Here is a 20,744-nt window from a genome sequence, read left to right as displayed (position 1 = left end):
GGTCTCCTGGCCTTCCAGTGGATGGACACAATTCTACTTGAACCTCACCAAAATTCTCTTTGCAGCTTTTGTTTTACTTACAAATCTGATTCCATGTGGACGTAGCTTAGCCAAATGTGGTTGAGTGTCTCGATGGAAAGTGACAGGGCCTAGGAACTGGAGGTGGACACAAGTGTGGTTAAACCTGATGCTTTCATTTTGTACATGAAGAATCATGGCCTTGAAGAGTGTGGGAGCTGCACCCTGAGTCCGCTGGCTTGCTGGTGGAAGGGCAAGAACAGAGCCCGGCTTGTCTTTCCCTTATCCGGTGCCCTTTCCATCTCCCTGTTAGTTACATTGCAGAGCTGCTTTAAAAATATATGAACTTCTAAAATCTTGAGAACTTTCAAACTGCTAATTATTTTAAAAATAACTTGTCACATAGTAGTAAAAGTTCATTTGGTTGACTGCATGATTTTTATTGTACTTCTGGCTTTGCTGTGAAGTCCCAAGGGGAGATGTTAGATTTTGGGGGGGTGTTTCTGTTCAACAGCTTTGAGCCAAGAATGGTCAGCAGCCCACATATCGTTGCATGGTAGTAATCTGGACTTTTGCCCTTTCCTGTCTGCCTGCTCAATGTCATATTTCAGGTGATCTCAGAAGATAAAGATGCAAAATAAATCAGGTACTGAATGGACCAAGTAGGCTGAATAAAGGCAAAGAAAACAGTCTTCCCTACTAATTTGGATGCACTGCATCCCATGTTATTAATGTAAATTTTCTGCAAACCTCTCAGCACCAATATCCCATCATCAAGTGTCATAAATGCCGAGGGCATATCCCACCTCTCTGCAGAAGCACCACACACTTTTCCTCCCTTCTGTAGACATTATGCAGGGCCTCACCTTCACAGAATCCAGCAGTGTTTCATTAATTCGCTTAAATAGGTTGTCTGATCCTCATGAGCTCACTCTCACCAAAGCGCCCAGGAGCTCTCCTCTCCTGGTGAGATGTGTGATCGTGTGATGTCACACCTACAGTGGGAAAAGGGTAATTCACTGGAGGGTGATGGCCCAGGCACTGACGAACACACATGAGGGAGGGTGGGGCCCGCTGGATGGGCTCCTACTTGAATTTCTACCAAAGCGTGGCTTTTGTCTACTTGCTTCGGGGTTGACCAGAAGAGAGGCAGCTCCTAGACCCCTCTGACAAGAGGTGAGACCTCTCCTAGGCTAACTTCCTTTTCCCCATGCCTCGTGACCCCTTTGCATCTCTATCTTGCCAGTTGGATATCTTTAGGAAGTTCTTGAATAATCTGAGAGTGAAGGAGTTATAGGTTGATATATGTATATCATTTAATTCGTATGTTGAAGCCCCAAGCCAGCTTCATTTGGAAATGACTTTTGTACTTGCGTACCCCAGAATGTGACATTATTTCTCATAATGAGTTAAGATGAGCTCATAGTGGAGAAGTGTGTGTCTCATTTGCTATGACCTGAATCCACAGAGGACATTTCAGCATAGATCCGTACATGAGGACAATGCTGGTGACAATTGGATCTATGCTCCTGTGAGCTAAGGAACTGCAACAGCTACAAAAGGTCCCGGAACGGCTTCTTCTCATGTCTCCAGAGGGAGCAGGTCTTCCTGGTGCCTTGACCCCGGCCCCAGGTCCCGGGGACAATACATTTCTGTCCTTTGCACAGGCCCAGCTGTGGCATGTTGCCATGGCAGCCTGGGCAAGGCGGGGGCTGTTATGGAAGCAGTGCTACTTGCCACGTGCAGCTCCACCTCCGGCCCAGAATCCGAAACTGTAAATGAGCTCACGTCGACCCCCTGCTTAGAGCCCCGTCACCCACACTTTCCTTTTTGGGTCCGCAAGACCTCCCGCTGCTGTGTCCCCTTGGGAAGCCCCCTGATGTCATCTGTCACTCTGCTCCTTCTCCAACCTCCCCAGGGACTTCAGTGTGCTTGAAGCACTAAGCATTCAGATATATTTATCCGTCTTTTTCCTTTCTCATTTATTTAAATCAGGGTTTTGTTCAAAAGTCATTTCCCGATAAAGCCTTCCTGGATCACCTTGACGACACCCTCCTCACCTGTGTGTCTTTCCTGCCCTCAGCAGCGCCTCTTGGTACCTAGCGCCGCGTGTTGTCATCTGTGAACACGCCAGCTCCTATGCACAGGGGTTAGGTTCGCTCTGGTGTATGCTCACAGCTTAGGCCCATGCAGCACACAGGAGGAGGACTCCCTCCCCAACACATTTGGGGAGTATGTGGACAAGCAGATGGCTGGCCAGACCCTGGAGAACGCAGAGTTCTACTTACTAGCTGCTCCCCAGGCATGACGAGTTGCTACCTGCTCTCTTCTGTGTTACTGTGAAAGGGAGCCCACTTCGTCTGTGTGCACAGCTCTTCATTTCTTCCCCTCCTCCCAGCACTGGAGCTTCAGGAGGACTGGGACAGAATGCGGCAGGACAAAGGAGCAAGCACCCGAGACACCTTCTCTTATTCTGCTGCATCTTCCATAGTGGCTGGTACTTAGTAGGCATTCAGAAAGCATACAGAAAGGGAAGTACTTTTTTTTACAATAAATTAAATTAAATTTTATGTTATTTTATTTTTATTTATTTGTGGTACAGGGGATTGAACTCAGGACCTTGAGCTGGCCAAGCAAGCACTTATTCTACTGAGCTATCTCCCCCGCTCAACATCTTTTTTTTTCTTTTGTATTTTTTTAGGCAAGGGTCTACAAGGTGTTCAGGGTCTCACTACTAGATTGAATGCATAGGATCCGCCTGTTTACAGTCTCCCGAGAGCTGGGATTATAGGCCCGCGCCACCATGCCCAGTCTCAATTGCTGTGTCAGCGCGCCCTGGGGGCAGGGCCGGCACAGCAGGCCTGGGGATCGAACCTGGCTCCTGCGTAAATTTTAGACTTTCAGACAACTCTAATGTCTGGTCTCAGTAACTTCGGTTTAGCCACCTGTGGTCGGGATCACCGGGACAGCGCCCCCAGGGCCTGTGTCATGGCTCTCGTCTCTGTGTGACCGCTGGCCCTTAAGAGGCAGCTGGATTCAGCAAAGCTAAGGAGGGGAGCAGAGCAGACTCGAAGCAGGTCTCTTCTGAGCATGATATAAAAAGCCGAGCTGGGATCCGAGCGCTCTTGCTCCTGCACTCTGAGAGGCTTATTTTGGGCGAAGCCAGCTGCCGCGTCGTGAGGCAGCCATGGGGAGAGGTCGGCAGAAGAGCACTCGGGAGGGACCAGATTCTCCGCTCAGCAAGCGCTGAGAAGCCGCAGCTCTTGTGAGCCGGCCAGAGCCTCCTGCGAACCCGGGCTGAGCAGGCCCGGCTCCCTCCCGCGATTCTGCACGCGCAGACGCTGGCAATGACAGAGGCGTGCTGTCTTCAGTCGGGCGTCTCGCAGGCGCTGCTCCATGGCAGCGGGCAAGGACAGGCCGCATCCTGGCGGTGGGTCTGATTTGCACCCGGCTTACGCACAGGTTTGGAAACACTGCTCATGTAAAGAGTTAACTCAGGCTGTTCCTTCTCAAGGCTAATACGCGTCCGCAGGAAGTTTATTTTATTTTACTTTATTTATTTATTTTTTGGCAGAACTGGGGATTGAGCTCAGGCCCTTGCACTTGCCAGGCAAGTGCTTATTCCACTGAGCCATCTCCCTGGCCCTCTTTCTTTTATTTTAAAGAGAAAAAGAGTTTTAAAACAGGTTGGTGGGAGAGTTCACAGTAATCGATACACAGCTTGTTGCGGTCTTCCTAGCTCCTCTGCAGAGTAGAGACAGGCGCGCTATCTGCCTGCACAACACTAGCACAAAACTTTCTTTTCATGAACTAGAAGAAACCAGCTGTGCAATTATCTTCCCTATCGGGTATATGTTCCCCTTTTCCCCTTTCTTCCTTTCTCCTTCCCCCCATCACAGTGTCTTCTCTTGAACACTTCCTTCTCAATTCACAGTATGTCCTGTACATTTCTGATCTTATTTACTCGTTCATCATCTCACACTAGGGAGACAATATATTCACACATACGGATCTGGTATTCAACTTATGAGTGTGGTCTTGAGTTGCATCCATTTACCTGTGAAATACTCCATTTATTCTTCTTTATGGCTGCGTAGTGCCTCATTAAATTAAAAACACATCTCTTTTATCCGCAGTTGATGGGCATTTGGGTTGTTTCCAAAATTTAGCTACAACAAATTGTGCTGCTATAAACATGGGTGCACACAGATCACTGCGGTGCGATGTCTTAAATTCTTCTGGGTATCTTGCAGAAGAAGCTAGACCGAATGGGCCCTCCAATCCTGGCTTTTGAGGAATCCCCACACTGATCCCCACAGTGGCTGGACTGGCCTGCACCCCCACCCACAGCGGAGAAGGGCTCCTTTTCCCCACAGCCCCTCCAGCAGCTGTTATTGGATGGCTTCTTGATGATACCATTCTTTCCAGGGTCAGACAGAATCTCAGCGTTGTTTTTATTTTATAGCTCAAAGACCAATGACATGGAACATTTTTTCGTGCAGTTATTTGCCGTTTGTATTTCTTTATCTGAGCACTGCAGCCTCACCTCAGACACCCATTTATGGCTTGGGTCGGTACCCGCAAGAAGATGTAAGCTCACACCTTGTGCCACCTCCACCGTCCTGGGGATGGTGATACCAGTGGATGGGAAGCTTATTTGTCACATCCGAGCTAACTTTCTAAAGTTGTAGCATTGACTTTTGTGTGTATATCTCTACTGGTGGCCAAAACACAATTTAGAAACTCTTTTTTCACTGAATGTCTACTCTCCCTCAGACATTTCTAAACATTTTACATATATTATGTCATCTAATCCTTAAAAAACAACAACAACAACAACAACAAAAACCCACCCTACAGTGAGGCGCAGTCATTATCCCAACATAACTCTGGAAAAGCAGAACAAGCAGGGTAAGCACCATTCCCAGGGGCAGGCAACTGCCAAGTGGCAGAGCCAGGGTAAGCAGGTTCTAAAGCTGAACCTGGACCAAGACAGGTCATATGGGAGAATGGAACAGGGTGAAGAGCCTCAAAACTAATGCCCATGTGAAATGTTACTTACCTATCCATACAGTTTTTATGATTAAAATATGAGATACCAAGCCAGGTGTGGCGGCACATGCCTGTAATCCAGCACTCAGTAGGCTGAGGCAGGAGGATTGCTGTGAGTTCAAGACCATCCTGGGCTGCAAAGTGATCTCAAGCCCAACCTGAACTGCAGAGGGAGACCCTGTCTCAAAAAGACCAAGCAAAATAAAATAACATAAAGTAAAATGAAATGAGAGAAATCTTCGAGGGATTCTCCAAAGGATGAGATAAATGAAATAATATACAACGAACACCTAGCACGCAACCTGGCATATACAAGAAAAAAAAAGAAAAAAAAAAGAATTTTCAGGTGAAAAAAGGAGACAAGTAGCAATTATCATGGAGGGGGGCAACTTTGTGGAGTCAAAAATCAACCTGCCCCTCCTTTGAAGAGCTCACTGCCTTCACTAGAAAACCCTCAAGCCTTCCCTGAGCAGATTCTGGGCAGCACCAGCTCCCCCGGCACGTAAAACTCATTGACAGCTGCTGACAGAGAGAGGCGTGCGACAGTGACCTCACTACATCGCCACCTGATTAGGACCCTTGCAGCTCCCCAGAAGGATTTCAGAAGGAAAGCCTTATGCACTGAGAGTAACTGGAAAACCAGAAAGTGCCACAGGAAATGTAAGGCACGCTTGACTGGCAGCCGGGGCACCCGGGCGCGAAGCTGGTCCTCGCCGGCGGTCCTTGCCGTCCGCAGGACCTTGACCAACCTAGATGGGGGCCCGCCACGTGGCCAGGCTGAAGCTCACCCTTCTTACTCAAGTGTCCGAGAGCCCAGTCTCGAGGCAGCTTTTTATGCATCTATTTTGGCAACAAGGAATCTCGCCATCTGGCCGTGCACCTGAGTCACTGTTTGCAGTCCCACTGTGCCTAGAGATTCTGGAAGCTTCTGAAAAGAGTCAGTGAGGGTGCTTCGAAAGGAGCTCTTCTGTTTTCCTGCCACTGTCTTGCTCAGTCTGGTCTAATCAACGGCACGTTGTGGGAGGACTGCTTTTAACCTCCATGCTGGAACATGTTCATTACTTAAAATTAGGTGCCTTCCAAAGTCTGCCACACCAGACAGGTGCACGAACATTTCTAATCAGAGTCCAGCTAGTCCCGGAAAACCAGTTTCAGAGAAAAATGAAGCGACTGATGTGAAAATTCCATTTTCCTAGTTAAAATCATGTGGAGCTGTTAAATTTGACTTCTGAGATTGTTTGTGGGTTTGCATATTAATTTTCCTGAATGTATGCCTTTTACTCTGCATATAATTTGAATGCTAAAAATTCAACCATAGGTAAGAAAGCATAAGCTCTCAACCGCATTCAAAATACAGCCTCCAAGCACTGAGTTTGGTGCCTGGGTACCTATTTACAATTCATGAAAGGGAGAGCAACTTTCTCCAGGGCCTGCTACGCTCCAGGCTCTGTACAAGATGCACTTTTACGTTCATTCTTCACGACAGCTCTCTTAGGAACTTGTAATTATTCCTTTATTACAGAAGCTGAGGAAACTGAGGCTCAGAAAGATCAGTGGCAGAGTAGGGTTTGAACCCAGGTCTGACTGATGCTGAAACTCTTCCTCTTCCTTTGGTACCAAATAATTTAATTCCTTTCCTAAGGAGGCTGATTTAGAATCTACAGTGTTTCACCTTAATGAGATTGAAGTAAGCTCAAGGAATTAAAATTTCAGATGGCAGCTACCCAAACACATCTGGCCACGACAGTAATGACAATGAGCAAGTGTGGCCCTGTCTCAGCCATCAGGTGAGCCTTTCCTGCCCTAAGAAGGGGGCTGGTGATGGCAGCCGTGCATGGGCCCTGCCCACTGCAGGTGCCATCTGCACCCAGTCAGCTCCTGACACTTCCTTCGCTCTTCCTGACGTCCAGAAAACAGGTAGAACAAAGCAGGGCAGCTCAGGACTAACTACACACACACACACACACACACGGATCACTCAGTAGAAGGCCGAATACCTGCGCCACCTAGGCGGTGCTCTCAGGCTAAAGGCCGGGGGGGGGGAGGCACTGCGGAGTGGTGGGGGGCGGCCCAAGGTGCGGGGAGAGGGTCCAGCACAGACTGCAGGTGATGAGGGTGATCACCTCACAGACGATCCAGGAATCACGGAACTGTAAGCACACGTGAGACCCTTAGAACAGACCTCAGCATGCTATATGCTGTCAACAGGTACCACTGGCCAGTACTGAGTTCATCTTAAAGTCCACTGTCCACTATTTAGCATTCCTGAGAAACATCCAACCAAATCGCAGCTTGCTTTTCCATTAGGAGGCTGGCGTATGTGAATTCTAGGATCATTCTATGGGAAGACTCTTCAACCCTTAAGAAGAAATCAACCAAATGCAAGTAGTAACTATTTATTGTATTGACATATTTACAAAATATTACAAAGCACAATACCATTCTAATTCACCATATTACATAAGGGCTGCATACAGGCAAGACAAAGTATATGAAAAACATTTACTTCTGTCTTTGGTATTAGAAATCTACACAAATCTGCAGCATTTAAAGTTTCCAATACAAAGTATTAAACGTAGACAAAGATGTAACAGGTCATGTCAAGAAAATGGGGATCTAACATCATCTGCTATGAAACCTCCAGCCCACTGAGACTCAACACGAGGACCACACACCGTCGGGAAGGGAGGAGTCTGCTGATGAGCAGGAGTCTGTTGGGACGCTGTGAGCTGCAGCACCAGCATCACAGAGTGGCTCGGCTTGCTGGAAGCTGCACTCTCTGTACCTACACTTGGCTGATGGAACAGACTCAGTCCCGAGACACAGTTAAGACTTTACAGAAGGAACCCGCTCCAGCAGCTCGCCTCGGTGCAGTAACTCTACTGTACAGAACATTTTATAAAATACATTTGCATGGTCATTTACACATTTACAAAAACGTAACTGATTTCAGCAAATAATTTTTCTAAAGACAATCACAGTTTACATAATTCTGAGGTAAAGGTCTTGAGTCTATTCTAGATGAGAAGTCCTAGCCTGGGAGGGTCTCTAGCAGGAAGCGTGCGACCACCAAACATCAAGTTCTGACCCCACGTGTGCCAGAAGGGGGCAGGCTCGGCCACCTCGCTGGGGAGGAGCTGCGATCTCGGAGCCCAGCGCTCCCCGTTTGGCTCTACGCAGTTAATGCTTCGAATTTTTGCTTGTCCCAAACACAACGCTTTCTGCATCTTTTCAGGACGTCGCTTCCACCCGATGAAACACTTCAGCAGGAAAGCGCAGGTCAGTGTCTCAACAGCCTGGCTGGGAGACACCGGGCGCACCAGGAGGAGCGTCCCGAGCCCCTCACACAGAAACAGGAAGGCCCAACAAAACGAATGCACTGCAAACTCACCTCCAGCGAGGCGACATGTGCCCGGAAAGGCCAGCCAGAGGGGAGGCTCAGCAAGGGCGCAAGTCCACAGAGGCCCAGTGACCCCCTTTCTGTCCCTGAAATGCATAAAGGACCCCAGTTGCTTTCCTTCCAAACTCCTCCACAAACTTGTTTGTGCTCATGAAGGTACTCTATGAAAATAAAGGATTCAACACATACGTTCCAGGTCTGTCCAGGGGGAAGGAAAAGGCCAATGTCTACAGATGTTTCTGCCATAAAATTTACTACGGATCATAACCCTTGACCTGCTTTGTAAACAATGCCACCTTCTCAGGTTACGGGAAACTACCCAAAAGATTCATTAACTACTACATTTCCAAAATACCCCTATGGCTCCTGAGGGCTGTCAAATTTAATACGAAGACAACTGCCATGTGCTTTATCCCCGCTTTCTGTAAAAAAGGAGTGTACAAATATAATCAGAGCATCAGACAAGTAATTCAAACCTTTCTGGGATTTCTCTCTTATGACGCAAACCCAAGCGCTTGTCTTTTATATTTTATCACGAGTAACATCTGGGGGTGAAATTATTTGCTAGGCAGTGAGTCACCTGTTGGACAATTTGTGACAAGTAGTGCTGAATCCTTCCAGCGGGCTGGCGTTTCTCCAAATGGCGATACTCTTATTTATTTATTTATTTTTCATGCTAGGCAAAGCAAAATTAAGCCTCTGCTTCTCTGTACCATCAAACATTCCGGCGAATGGCACATGAAAATAAGCTACACATTAAGCACTTACTAGCGGCTGTCCTTCAGGGTATCTGACCCAACGGAGGTAAAGAGAACCCTGAATGGATGTGTTTGCAGGGCTCTTTTGGGAAGAAAAGCTGCTGGCCTTGCCCTGGTCCCTGACAATGACAGATGGGCAGGCCTTTTCTTGCAGGGCTCTAGGCAAGCCATTAATCTGTCAGTACCAGCGTCTTTAGAAATCCCGGCATTAAGACTTAGGAGGGGAAAGGGAGGGAGGACGTTGAACAGCCAGAAATGCAGCTTTTTAAACACTTCAGGTAATTCGTAATGCTTTGCAGTCTCTGTTTATTCGTTCTCGGAGATTTTTGGTGCAGGGTACGATGCTGGATTGGAATTTATTCATCCTCTTCCACATACGTGGATGGAAACCAGCCCACCTGGAAAAGAAGAGCAGCCGACAAAGCAACATGACTTTGCATCGGGCACTTCAAAGGCTTCTACAAACAGAGCACTTCGTTTTCCTAACACCCCAATTAAGCTGAGGTTTATGCCTGCTGTAGGTGAGGAAGATAGGTTTAACTGCTCTTAAAAGCTTAATAGAGTGAATGATAGAAATGGAGGAATAAAATAAGCTTCAACGGAGTTCTAATCCACTAGCATGCTAATAAATATGTAAATTAAGTGTCGTGCAGGCCTCAGCTACATAAGGACCGCTCCTTCTGCCCTAGGATGTAAAGACAGGGGCCCTCCCTCCCATTCTTTCCAACTGCGATCAGCAGCTCTTAGAGATAGCTGGCACGACCCATAAAGTGTGCGCTCCTGAACTCAGGTTCTAAAAAGAACTGAAACGCTTCTCAGCTCTTCTCGCATCAGGCACCCATGAAGCTCGCTGGAGGGCGCTGTACTCGGGCTGCGGCAGGATGCATCCAAGCCACTTTCAGCGAGCGCCTGGTCCTGGCGAGGAGGCTAGAGCCCGCCTCTGGAGGCCGGGTTCTCCGGGGCCCTAACTCACCCTGCCGTCCACTTCTCCTCGCCACCAGCCGTTGGCGCTCATCTTCGTGTAAATCTTCACCACGTCGCCTTTCAGCAAGGACAGTTCTCGCATGTCCCTCGCGCAGAAGTCGTACCGAGCGATGGCAATGCCCAGCACTTTGGGACTCAGCACTGTGAAGACATTGGGGCAGCGTCGACACGGGCTCTGCTCAGAGCCGCCCGCGAGCCTGAGCGGAGGAACATCACTGATGGACAGACGCACAGCCACGACTTCACTGCGGACCAGTGACAATGGCAAGGGCTTGAAAGCAGCAGGAGCGCTGTTTCAATTGGGTCACGTGCAGGCAGATTCATTTTATAAAGTTTAAAGAACCCCTGCTCTATTTCCACTTTCTTCATACAAACTTCCAAATAGGGACTAGATTTTGTCAAAAAACAAAATCTAAACCCAACTAGTTTATATCTAAATTGCTCTCTAAAAGACAATCTACACTAAGTTAGCAAGCACTTCCTACTGATGGCCCAGTACTCTATCTCTAATTAGAACCTCTGAGGTGAAGCTTTCTTCTGTTTGGTAACTGCCGGGACTTAAACTCAAAACAACTACATTCTGTGCTCTTGTGCAACTCTGTCAAGTGGGCGTCTTCACATCTAATTTGGTGGTGTTTTTTTCCAACCAATCTTTTTACTCTAAACTTATATACACAAGTATACATGTGTCAGTATGCGCATGTGCACATATGTGTACGTGTGTACAGTCAATCACGTGAAGAAGTGTGAGCAGGTCTCATAGCAAGAACACAAACACTGCCTCATGGAAAACTTACTGAAATATTTAATCAAAAGCTAGGTACATGTAAGGGTATTGATTTCACATGCTAGGTGCCTGCTGTCTGCTTATTACAGAACTTTTTTTTTTTTTTTTTAAACGTATTCGTTACTGGGTCTACGGGGTCTACAGGGTAGATTGGACTTGTAGTGATTCTCCTGTGTCCAGCCTCCCAAGCACTGGGATTACAGTTGCATGTCATCACACCCAGTCCCAGTTGCCAGTCTCAGTGCGCCCCGGCAGTGGGGTCCGCACGGCATGTGGGGGATCAAACCCAGGCTGCTGTGCTCTGCCTAAGCAGGCACTTTAGTCCACTGAGCTATCTGGCTGGCCCTGTTACAGAACTTTTGACAGCCGAGAGGCGCTGGCCCTGATCAAGAGGAGAGCACTATTCAGGCTGTACCCGCCCCAAGTCTCCAGTGGCTCATAACACACTTCATATTAACCTCCCTACCTGTTGCTCTCTGGGTTTCTAAAGTGTTTTTCTTTTTTTAAAGTCTTTTATTTATTTGGTACAGAGTCTTGCTATGCAGCTTTGATTCGTAGTGATCCTCCTGTCTCAGCCTCCCTAGTGCTGGGATTATAGGCACGCACCACCATGCCCAGTTTCGGGACCAGCATGCCTGGCTTCAGGGCGGGTAGGGCATGCGGTTCTGGGATTGAACCCAGGTCCTTGCACCTGCCACCCCGCTGAGCTATTTCCCCAGCCCCTAAAAGGTTTTCAATTACATGCTCAGCGAATCTGAGAATCCCTCCTCTGAGGGTGGCAGGACTTACAGATACTCAATGGGTGCCAGAGAAAGGGACCAATGGGGAGCACCATCCATTTGCGGTTTTCAGTTCCTAGCACCTAGGGAGCTGTGGCTGTGTCACCCTGGAAACGTCTGCACCCTTGGGGACAGGAGTCTTGGGCCTATAATTTATGGTTCTGTAATGACAGAAATTTATGTGGTCCCCAAATGTCGATCATGAAATAAGTGAATACAAAGGCCACAGATTTCAGAACTGATTCAGGCCATTTTATCTTACTGTTGGGGACACAAACCTCTTTCATGGCTTCCTGAAGACCGTCCCACTTCTGGGACTTCTGGGTGCTGCTCTGAGAATCAGCGCACATGAGAATGCCAGTAATGGAAGCGCCAACCAGCAGCTCGGGTGCCCGACCTGCATGGGCCTTTAACTCCTGCAGGCCACTCTCTCTCATCTAAAAAATGAGAGCTCTGCCCTCGCTGACTTTTTATATCTTTTCCAAAATTCTACAATTCCACTGGGACTTACAGGGCAATTCTTTAAAACCTGTAAGAAAACATACTTTACCTCACCAGTAGGCGCTCCGTGCCACCAAAACAGCCACTAAACTCCCCAGTTAATGCAAGGGACGGAGGCCAAGATGCCCGACATGAGTGGAGAGTGGCAGAGCCCCTGGCACCTGTTGTTCTTTCAAGCTCTATGTACTAGATTTTACTCTTCTACTTGGAGATCAAGTTTGGGCTTTGGTTCTTCATATTTTCTAGTTCTTTGTTGCCTTTCCTCAACTAAGCTTTATCGTCCTTCCAACGTGAACTTTGCACGGTACTTCATCTGACTTTCCACTCTCAGCCTGTCCCACCCCAGCCTCTTACCCCCAGACACATTATAAAATGCGTTACTGATGTATGTGGCACAAGCACACACACACACACACACAAGGTGGGATGTCACGACACACAGTGACTATAAGACAGAGCAGAGTCAAGCGCATGGTGGTGATGGTGCTCTAGGGACTGTCTGCGAGGGACGCAGCTATATGGGAAGTCACACACAGAGGAAAAAGGATCTCGCTGGCAAACAGAAGCATGTTGGGGAGACATATAAAAGCCATAAAGCAGTACCTGACCAGAAAGGAGCGGAAGAGGGGGGAACAAAGCTGTAGTCTGGAGGAGTTACAAAAGAAAAGCCATACAACAGAGAGGGGGCTTAGAGAGGGAAAGAAAAAGAGAAGCAAAAGAACATTTAGGAGTTAGCAAAAGTTAGCTCAATACAACTAATTTAGCTCTCGGTGATCATAACTGTCACATCCACGTGGCACTAGTAAGCTGTGTTTTTATCCACCCGCCTCTCCCATCACCATTTCTGAATGTGTAGGCCACCTTTCGCATCTGTATCGACCTGTGCTCTGCAGCCCGGGGCTGTGTGGCCTTGAGAGACAAGTCCCAGCGCACAGGGCCGCTTCTGGCCTCCACCCGCCTGAGGTTGGTCCGGGAAGGCCTTCTCCTCTTGATGTGCGCCCCAATCCCTCTTTGCCACAGCCAGAGGAAGGAGGGTCCCATCATGTCTTACAGAAGATGCACTTTACACCAAAACTAATGCTACTAAGTCAGCGCTTACAGAGAGACGTCAGTGAAACGCGCAGGTCCCTCAGCGAATTCCAGGAACTCATCCACATCATTTGTCAGGATCAAGCTTTATCCCCAACTAAGCATGAACACCTCAGTGTAAAAGCAGAAAAATGCAGTTGCGAATGAAAACCGCTCTGAGTCATATTTGGGAAGTGAATGCCTCCTGCAAACACGCTCTATGCATCTGGGGGCTCAAAACGTCTTACTCGACACTTCCCACAACAAGGAGTAAGAGCAGCAATCGGACCCTTCTGGAGTGCTACATACTGCGGCCAATGTATGCGGAATCCTGTTTCACCACTACAGCAGCTCCAGAAGGGAGACATTACTAGCATTTCTTCTTTCCATCTGCGAAACCCCACACCCAAACTCAAGCAGAGGGGCTCCAGGTACACCTTCCTAACTGCCTGTGCCTGACTCTGCAAGGAACCCTCTGCTTCGCAGGCAGCTACAAGACGTGACCGACTGAGACCACAGCCCCGTGAGAACGCAAAAGGAAGGTGCACTGACAGCCATGTTCCCGGCACAGACGACTGTCTCACCACATTTGCTCGGCAGGCAAGCAGACCCCGCCTCCCAACCTCCCTTGCAGTTTATTTATTTATTTATTTTATTTATTTATTTATTTTTGGTGGAACCGGGCATTGAACTCAGGCCCTTGTGCTTGCCAGGGAAGTACTTATTCCACTGAGCCACCTCCCCGGCCCCAAATTTGTTGCTCAGTCCTTTACATCTTCATGCCATCTTGCCCCATTTATTTTCTTCTGCATTTTTTTTTTTTTTTTTTTTTGCGGAACCGGGGATTGAACTCAGGCCCTTGCGCTGGCCAGGGAAGCGCTTATTCCACTGAGCCATCTCCCCGGCCCCCCCTTGCAGTTTAGTGTGGCCACACTCCAGCCAGGGAAACACCGGCGGAAGCGCGGAGGCAGCTTGCAGGGCCTGTCCCAGCCAGGCAGCAGGCACAGCCTTTGCCGTTCTTTTCAGTTCCTGGGTCTAGTCTGCGGCTTGGCATACAAAGGCTACCAGTCCAGGTCTGGGCCACCTTCAGACTAACAGAGCTTGTACTTCAGGAATCAGAGGAACTGAAGGCTTCCTGGAACACAGGCACACTGCCCTCCTTCTAGCCCAGGGCTGACTGAAGTATTTATAGGGAAGAAAATTAATGGCCTAAGCCCTTTAAGTCAGCAGGCTTGGATTTCTGTCACTTGTGGCTGAACCAAATATTAACTGGTCCAAAAAAGCTTCATGCCACCAAAGATGATAGAAAACTGGGATGAGAAAACTGGGCACGAATTCACATAGTCTTCCCATAGTTTCTGCCTCTATTCAGGCAGCTGCTTGACTCCGACAAGTGTACGATTCTCCAGTGTTAGCTCCATGGTCAGAAAGAGACTCTGGGGCTGCCTGGGAAGAGCAGCGAGTGTTAAGGAGCTCGCTTCATTCAAGCCAAGCAGACCGACCAAGAGAACTGGGGCGGATGGACCATCTCTGGGATTGGGGAGGTGGGTGCCCTGAGGCCCGTAGTGAGACATTGATGACGGGTTTTTCTCACAAACAATCTCACATGTATATTTTGTACCTGCTTGGAAGTATGTCCTTGTCAGTAGTCAACGTTCGCTTCTATTCCAGTTGTAAGTTTTACAGGTTTTCTTTTCAAAGAAAATGGTAAAATACGTTGGCACACATCATCACAACCGCCTGCCTAATTGATCTATGATTATGCATGGATCGGACACATCACCCAGGACTGCAGAGAAGAGGGGTGTCCTCGCTCACGTGCTTGTCCCCACCCAGGGCCGTGCAGGCGCTGGGCACATGCCCCACCACTGAGCCACACCCCGGCCCCTTTCTCATACAGTGAGTAGCATATACCTTGCTCTGTCACAGGCAGAAAGCCTGCCACTACGAGTGCCATGTCTTGTGTGGGACATTGTAAAAGCCCTCACGGTACATGTTACTCTGGGAGGTATCAGAATTTTCTCCTGCTGGTTTATGACTATCCTTCATTTTTGCTCTATGTTATTCACAAAGAAATAAAAGAAGGCACTATTTCTTCAAGATTTCTAATGAAGGGAATGTAAGCCAAGAACCTAAAATATAACAAGAGATCACTTATCTCTAAAGGGAAAAAATGAGAAAATCAATGAAAACACAATTGAATGCAATTAAAATAATCTTTATAGGCAGATAAATTAGATTGATACCTGGTCTATAATCTTAAAGATCTGGCATTCCTGACGCAATTTAGGCAATCCTCCACCACAGGACTTGAATTCTATTTCAATAACATGGTATCAGGTTGCTGCCCCTGTCTCTTATCTACCCTTAATTACCTCATAATTGTCTGTATGCATGCAAATAGCTACAATTCAAACCTTCTTCAACCCAATATAAAATACCATTGCTCCAATTAAATAGCAGTTAGCCCTGACGTTTGGCTTCAGCCCTCTGTCGGCCTCACTAAGCTAGCTTTTCTTTTCCCTGATATGTGGAACCGATTCTTGGATACGCTGTTTCCTTCCCTGAATTCCAGTCTGTGACTCCCAGGGCTTCCTAACGCTGGCCTCAAGGGTAGATAGATCTTAGACTTGACTTGGCTGAAGCCAGCGCCCGTCTCCCTCCCGCACCCCAGGCCAGCCTCGTGGTCACTGGCTTCCCTCAGTGGCGGCCCTGCTTTCTGCGCGAGCCCTTGCCGAGTCAGCACGGTGAGGCCTTCTCTGGGCCTTCTGGAGATCTGGGGCCTTCTTCCTCTGCAGTGTGAACATAACCCATCCCTCCCTCCGGGATCCTCCTCCCTGTCCCAGCATGTCTGTCATTTCTAACCTCAGACTGCTGCCCTCCAACTACTGGTCTTGCTTTCAACTTTTTTCCATTCTCTTCTAACTACTGCCTCTTAACTACTCAAGCCTAACAGAGATTTTGTCTTTGTATTTGCTAAATTATGAAAACCAAACTAAATCTGAATTCCATGCCAATCTGCCAACTGGCACCTTGGGCCTCTGTCACCAAGTCTAGCATAATTTTCAAAGGTGAATTCATTTTACCTGCCCAATTTCCAACTTCCCCTTAAGGTCAGCGACATTTCCCACTCAGAAAGCCTACTGATTCTGGAATGCTGATCCTGCCGCTGGGCTCTGCTAATCTCGCTGTCTCAAAGGTCTAGCTCAGGTTCCTCCCTCGGGGCTCTGGGACCAAGGCAGACACTGCTTGTCCCCTTTCCTAGGCACGGCGCTAGGCGTTTACGCCATGGCCCTTCTGGGCTCCGCTGCTTAATGACTGCATCTGCCCACGTCCTATCCCCAGTTAGGCAGTGGCTCTAAAAGGCAGGGCCAAGCGCTGACAGGTTCTGCATTCACACAGAACTAAGCTGAATGGGCTGCTGTCTCAGCAGGGCACCTAGTTTGGCAAGCACCTTGTGTCTCTGTCTCCCATTCACTTGTCTCATCCTCTGCTCACTTAACTAACTGCTCAATAAGACTTTCAACAAAGGCTGGCAAAACACAAAGAAAGGGACACAAGTCCAGGGCCCATTCTTCTGGCTGCCTGAGAATATATGCGTGATATTCCCCCAAGAACTATAATTTTTTTTTTCTGAGATGCTGAACAGCTACTTAAGGCTGTGTCTCATAGCATTAGCCACACTCTCTGCCCGAGGAGTTTTCTTTGGCGTGAGAGGTTCATAACCAGCCTTTCCTGCCCGGTGGGCAGCTCTCAGCCCCACATTCTCAGAGCTGGCCGGGGCGCGCACGCCTTCCGTACACATCGGAGCACGACCGGCTTGTGCTGCTTGTCCTGTCAATTTTCACTGCCTTTGGGTCTTTCATTCCCTTGAGCAGCAAAAACATCATCTGAGTGTCTGGCACCCACTGCTAACAAGAAGAAAATGTAACACGTTTCCCTAGGAAAATACGGATTTAAATGTAGATGGAAGCAATGTCAAATACAACGCTTGATAAGGATGTTCTGCAGAAGGTTTAACTCAGAAGAGGCATTCATGTCTACACCGAGACTGTCACCGCGCATCCCTGCGCACTGCCGACGCCGGTGCCCTCTGTCCATCTCCTCCCACCTGCAGGCGCCTTCAGTACATGAAGGAGCCTGGCTGCAAGGCGGGGACAGCCTGAGGGGAGTCCAGCCGCAGTGCCCTGCCGGCGGGAGCGCCCAGTGGGGGCTATCGGGCCTCTGCACATCGCCTAATGTCGCAGGGAAGCCTTGGGCCTCCGGCATCCTGCTTGGAAGTGTCTTGAGAGACTGCTCTTTATTCCTACCAGTATGTAAGTAGAAAATATTAAATCAATACTGAGCCTTTTCTCATTAAAGTAATTGTCTGCAAACCGCATGCTTCAGATAAGGGCCTAATTTTTCTCTTTCTTTAAACAATTTCAACTCTGATTAGCGCAGGAAAGGACGAACCTCGATGGGACACGGCGCAGGGTCAGGAAGGGCTCTCGTTCTGTACGTGTGTCCGGCACCCGGCCTCGAGGGTGCTGATGCCACAGAGCTTCGTGGGCAGACAAGTGGTTCATGATTAGTGGTTTACTGCTTCCAGTTAGAAACTCTAAAAAGGGGGCCGGAGAGATGGCTCGGTGGAATAAGTGCTTCCCTGGCAAGCGCAAGGGCCTGACTTCAATCCCCAGTTCCGGAAAACAAAACAAAACAAAACAAACAAACAAAAAAACCCCCACAAAATTCTAAAAAGTACAGCCAACTAGCACATAGCAAATTTTCCAAGTGAAACAAACAAAACCTGACACACTAAAAGCCTCTAGTAGAAGTGGAATCAGAAGCTACCTGTATCTATTTGATTTTCAATAACATTTGAAATTTATTCATGTTAGAGATCATAATCAATCCGCCATCTTCCCTAAGGTGTTGGTTATCAAATCATAGAGTATTTTTGAGCTAAAAATGATCTATCATGTGTATCAGAGAACTTTGCCCTAAGCATTTGCTAATTACTTTCTGGTAGTTTCTGCATTATCTAACATTCAGCTTTTAGCTGTAACAAGATGTGTTCATGCTTAGAAAACAGTTATCAGCAAGTGTATCAGGGTCATGGTGATGACCCTCAGGATCTCGAGTGTGGGGCCACAGCTGCCCGGAGGTCTGTTTTCCTGAAGACCTGGGCCGCGTGACATCCTCTGCTGAGCCACTCAAGAGGTGCTTTCGGCTAAGGCATCTGCAGATGATCCGAGGGCAGAAAACACCCTCGGACTCTATGAGCGCCTCATCTGAATTTGTGGTCCTTGGCCCGACTTTACGTTAGAGCCCAAGCTCGTCTTCTTTCAGGTTCCCAGCAGCACTGACAGACAAAGTGTCAAATACCTGCTCTTGTGTCTCTGCAAACAGGACAAGCTAAAGGCGCCTTGCTTAGTGCTGATTGTATATTTTACACTACACTAAAAAAATCTAAGAATAATTCGGATGCTTTTATTTAAGGCTGATGTCTGGTAAATTAAATTTCTGTTAACATGAAACTCAAAGACACAAAAGGAAAAGTTGTGTCTGGGATTACTGAAAAATAAACTACTACTTGGCATTTAATGCTGTACAGTACAAATCTATAAAGCCATTAACAAGAAAATAAAATAAATATAAGGTCTTTTGTTTTAGAAAACTGGAACATTTGACACTGCCTTGGGATTTCAGGTTATTTGTAGGCATATAGTATGTTGAGATGTGAAGTTGATTCTAAATCCATATTCTTTACAAATTACTGGGAAACACTAAATTACTAAGAGCACAGTCCTGTGCTAAGACACTAGAGAAGATACAACAAGCAGAGCGCTGGACTTCAGAACAGACAAAAGTTGATGGCGAGACAGACACCCAGACGTTCCCAGAGACAGGGAAACACCTCAGTTTGGGTTGGGAATGCTGCGGCTAGACTCCAGTCCCCACTGCAATCCTGAAGAGAAGCCTTCCTAACTCTTAGCTGCTCGGGCCCAAAACTTCAGCCTCACCCTGGCGTTTTGTCTTGCTCTGACATCTGCACTCAACTGTCGCAGCATCTGGTCAGGCCGCCCTCCAGCTCTGTCGCCTATAGGGCAGCACGCTGGTCTGAGCCCGTCAGCGTTGCCTCGCCTGCTGTGTGAGGCTTCCCATGCCTCTGTCTGGGTCCACAACGTCCACTCCCCTCATGGTCTTTTCTTAGCCCAGAAGCCAGAGCAATCCTGTTAAGCCTGAGTTTCTCCCGTGCCTAAATCCTTCCAGGGGCTCCCCATTTCTCCCAGAGTAAAAGCGAAAGCCCCTCAGGACTTGATGAGACCTGGCCTCCCTGCTGCCTCAAACCTCAACTCCTGCCAGTTTCCCTCTTCTGCTCTGTGACACTGTTCACGTCACATGTGCACGTTACTTCACTCCGGTTGTCCCTTCTCTCATTTCTCTGAGTCTTTACTAAAATGTAACCTTCTGCATGAGCTGCTGCCTGCTGTCCTCCAAAAGAGCCATGGACACCCAGGTAATCCTTCTCACGCCACACGACACAGATGGGAAACAGCATTTCTTGGGGTGGTGACACCCCAAGCATAGATGTGGGCAGGAAGCATGCAATCCCTCAAACTCTTGCTGTCTTCCTAATTAAGTGGGGTACCAATGACCCGCATGCACTGCAATTCACGTTTCGGCAGCCTGCTCTGCACAGTGATGGGGCACAAAGGATTTTATATGAATTCATGGTGACACCAGGAGATCCTGGTCACACTCAAGCCTGTCAGAGGATGGAGCTTCTAGACCTGCGGGCTGAACTGGTCACCCAAGAGCCAGTGGCGGCCAGGCACGCCAGCACAGGTCTGTAATCTCAATTATCCAGGAGGTTAAGGCTGAACACCCACAAGTTCAAGCTTACTCTGGGTGACCAGTAATTTAGGGAAACCCTGTTGCTAAATTAAAAAGTGCTGGGCTGTAATGCAGTGCAACAGCCGTAGGATCGATGCCTGGTCACAAACACACGCACCAATGACGCACCCGCTCAGCTGCCTGCAGTATCCAAAGGGAAGAGCATCCTCCTGGCCTGCCTCCGGCTCAGCCAGCTCAGCGAAGGCCTAAGCCATCTCTGCGACCTTCAGCACCATGACCTTATTTCCCAGAATGGCCTCAATTTCTTAAGCCGTTATCATTCTGTGAGCTATCACCTGCTTTTTCCACTAATGTGTCCACTTCAGAAGGCCAAAAATGGTGCTCAGCTGCATCCACTGCCATGAATGCTCAGAGGCTCCCAGCTCTGAGAACTGCTGCGTGCATGACTACTGGGCCTGCTAGGAAGTCACCAGAGAGGGTGCAGTCGCTGAAGGAGAAGTGAGGAAAGCGTTTAGCTTAGTTCATGTGTGCAGACCTGCGCCCTGTGAGGATGCAGG

The 20,744-nt window shown here is 48.3% G+C and overlaps 1 protein-coding gene across 1 annotated transcript in view; it reads right to left on the bottom strand.

The window, feature by feature from the left end:
* Window positions 1-8,803: 8,803 nt before the first annotated feature.
* Window positions 8,804-20,744, bottom strand: part of Vav3 (vav guanine nucleotide exchange factor 3) — a 347,338-nt gene continuing 335,397 nt past the window's right edge. The window contains exons 24-25 of the mRNA XM_023721699.1: window positions 10,202-10,353; window positions 8,804-9,626 (exon numbers count right to left, since the gene is read on the bottom strand). Of these exons, the coding sequence (XP_023577467.1) occupies window positions 9,585-9,626; window positions 10,202-10,353 (194 nt within the window). The 3' untranslated portion in view covers window positions 8,804-9,584. The remainder of the gene's footprint in view (window positions 9,627-10,201; window positions 10,354-20,744) is intronic.

Source organism: Octodon degus, unplaced genomic scaffold (genome assembly GCF_000260255.1).
Source record: "Octodon degus isolate 3935 unplaced genomic scaffold, OctDeg1.0 scaffold00084, whole genome shotgun sequence".
In the NCBI taxonomy this organism is placed as follows: Eukaryota; Metazoa; Chordata; class Mammalia; order Rodentia; family Octodontidae; genus Octodon; species Octodon degus.
The sequence above is the reverse complement of the archived record's forward strand: the minus strand, read 5'-3'. Positions and strand labels throughout refer to the sequence as shown.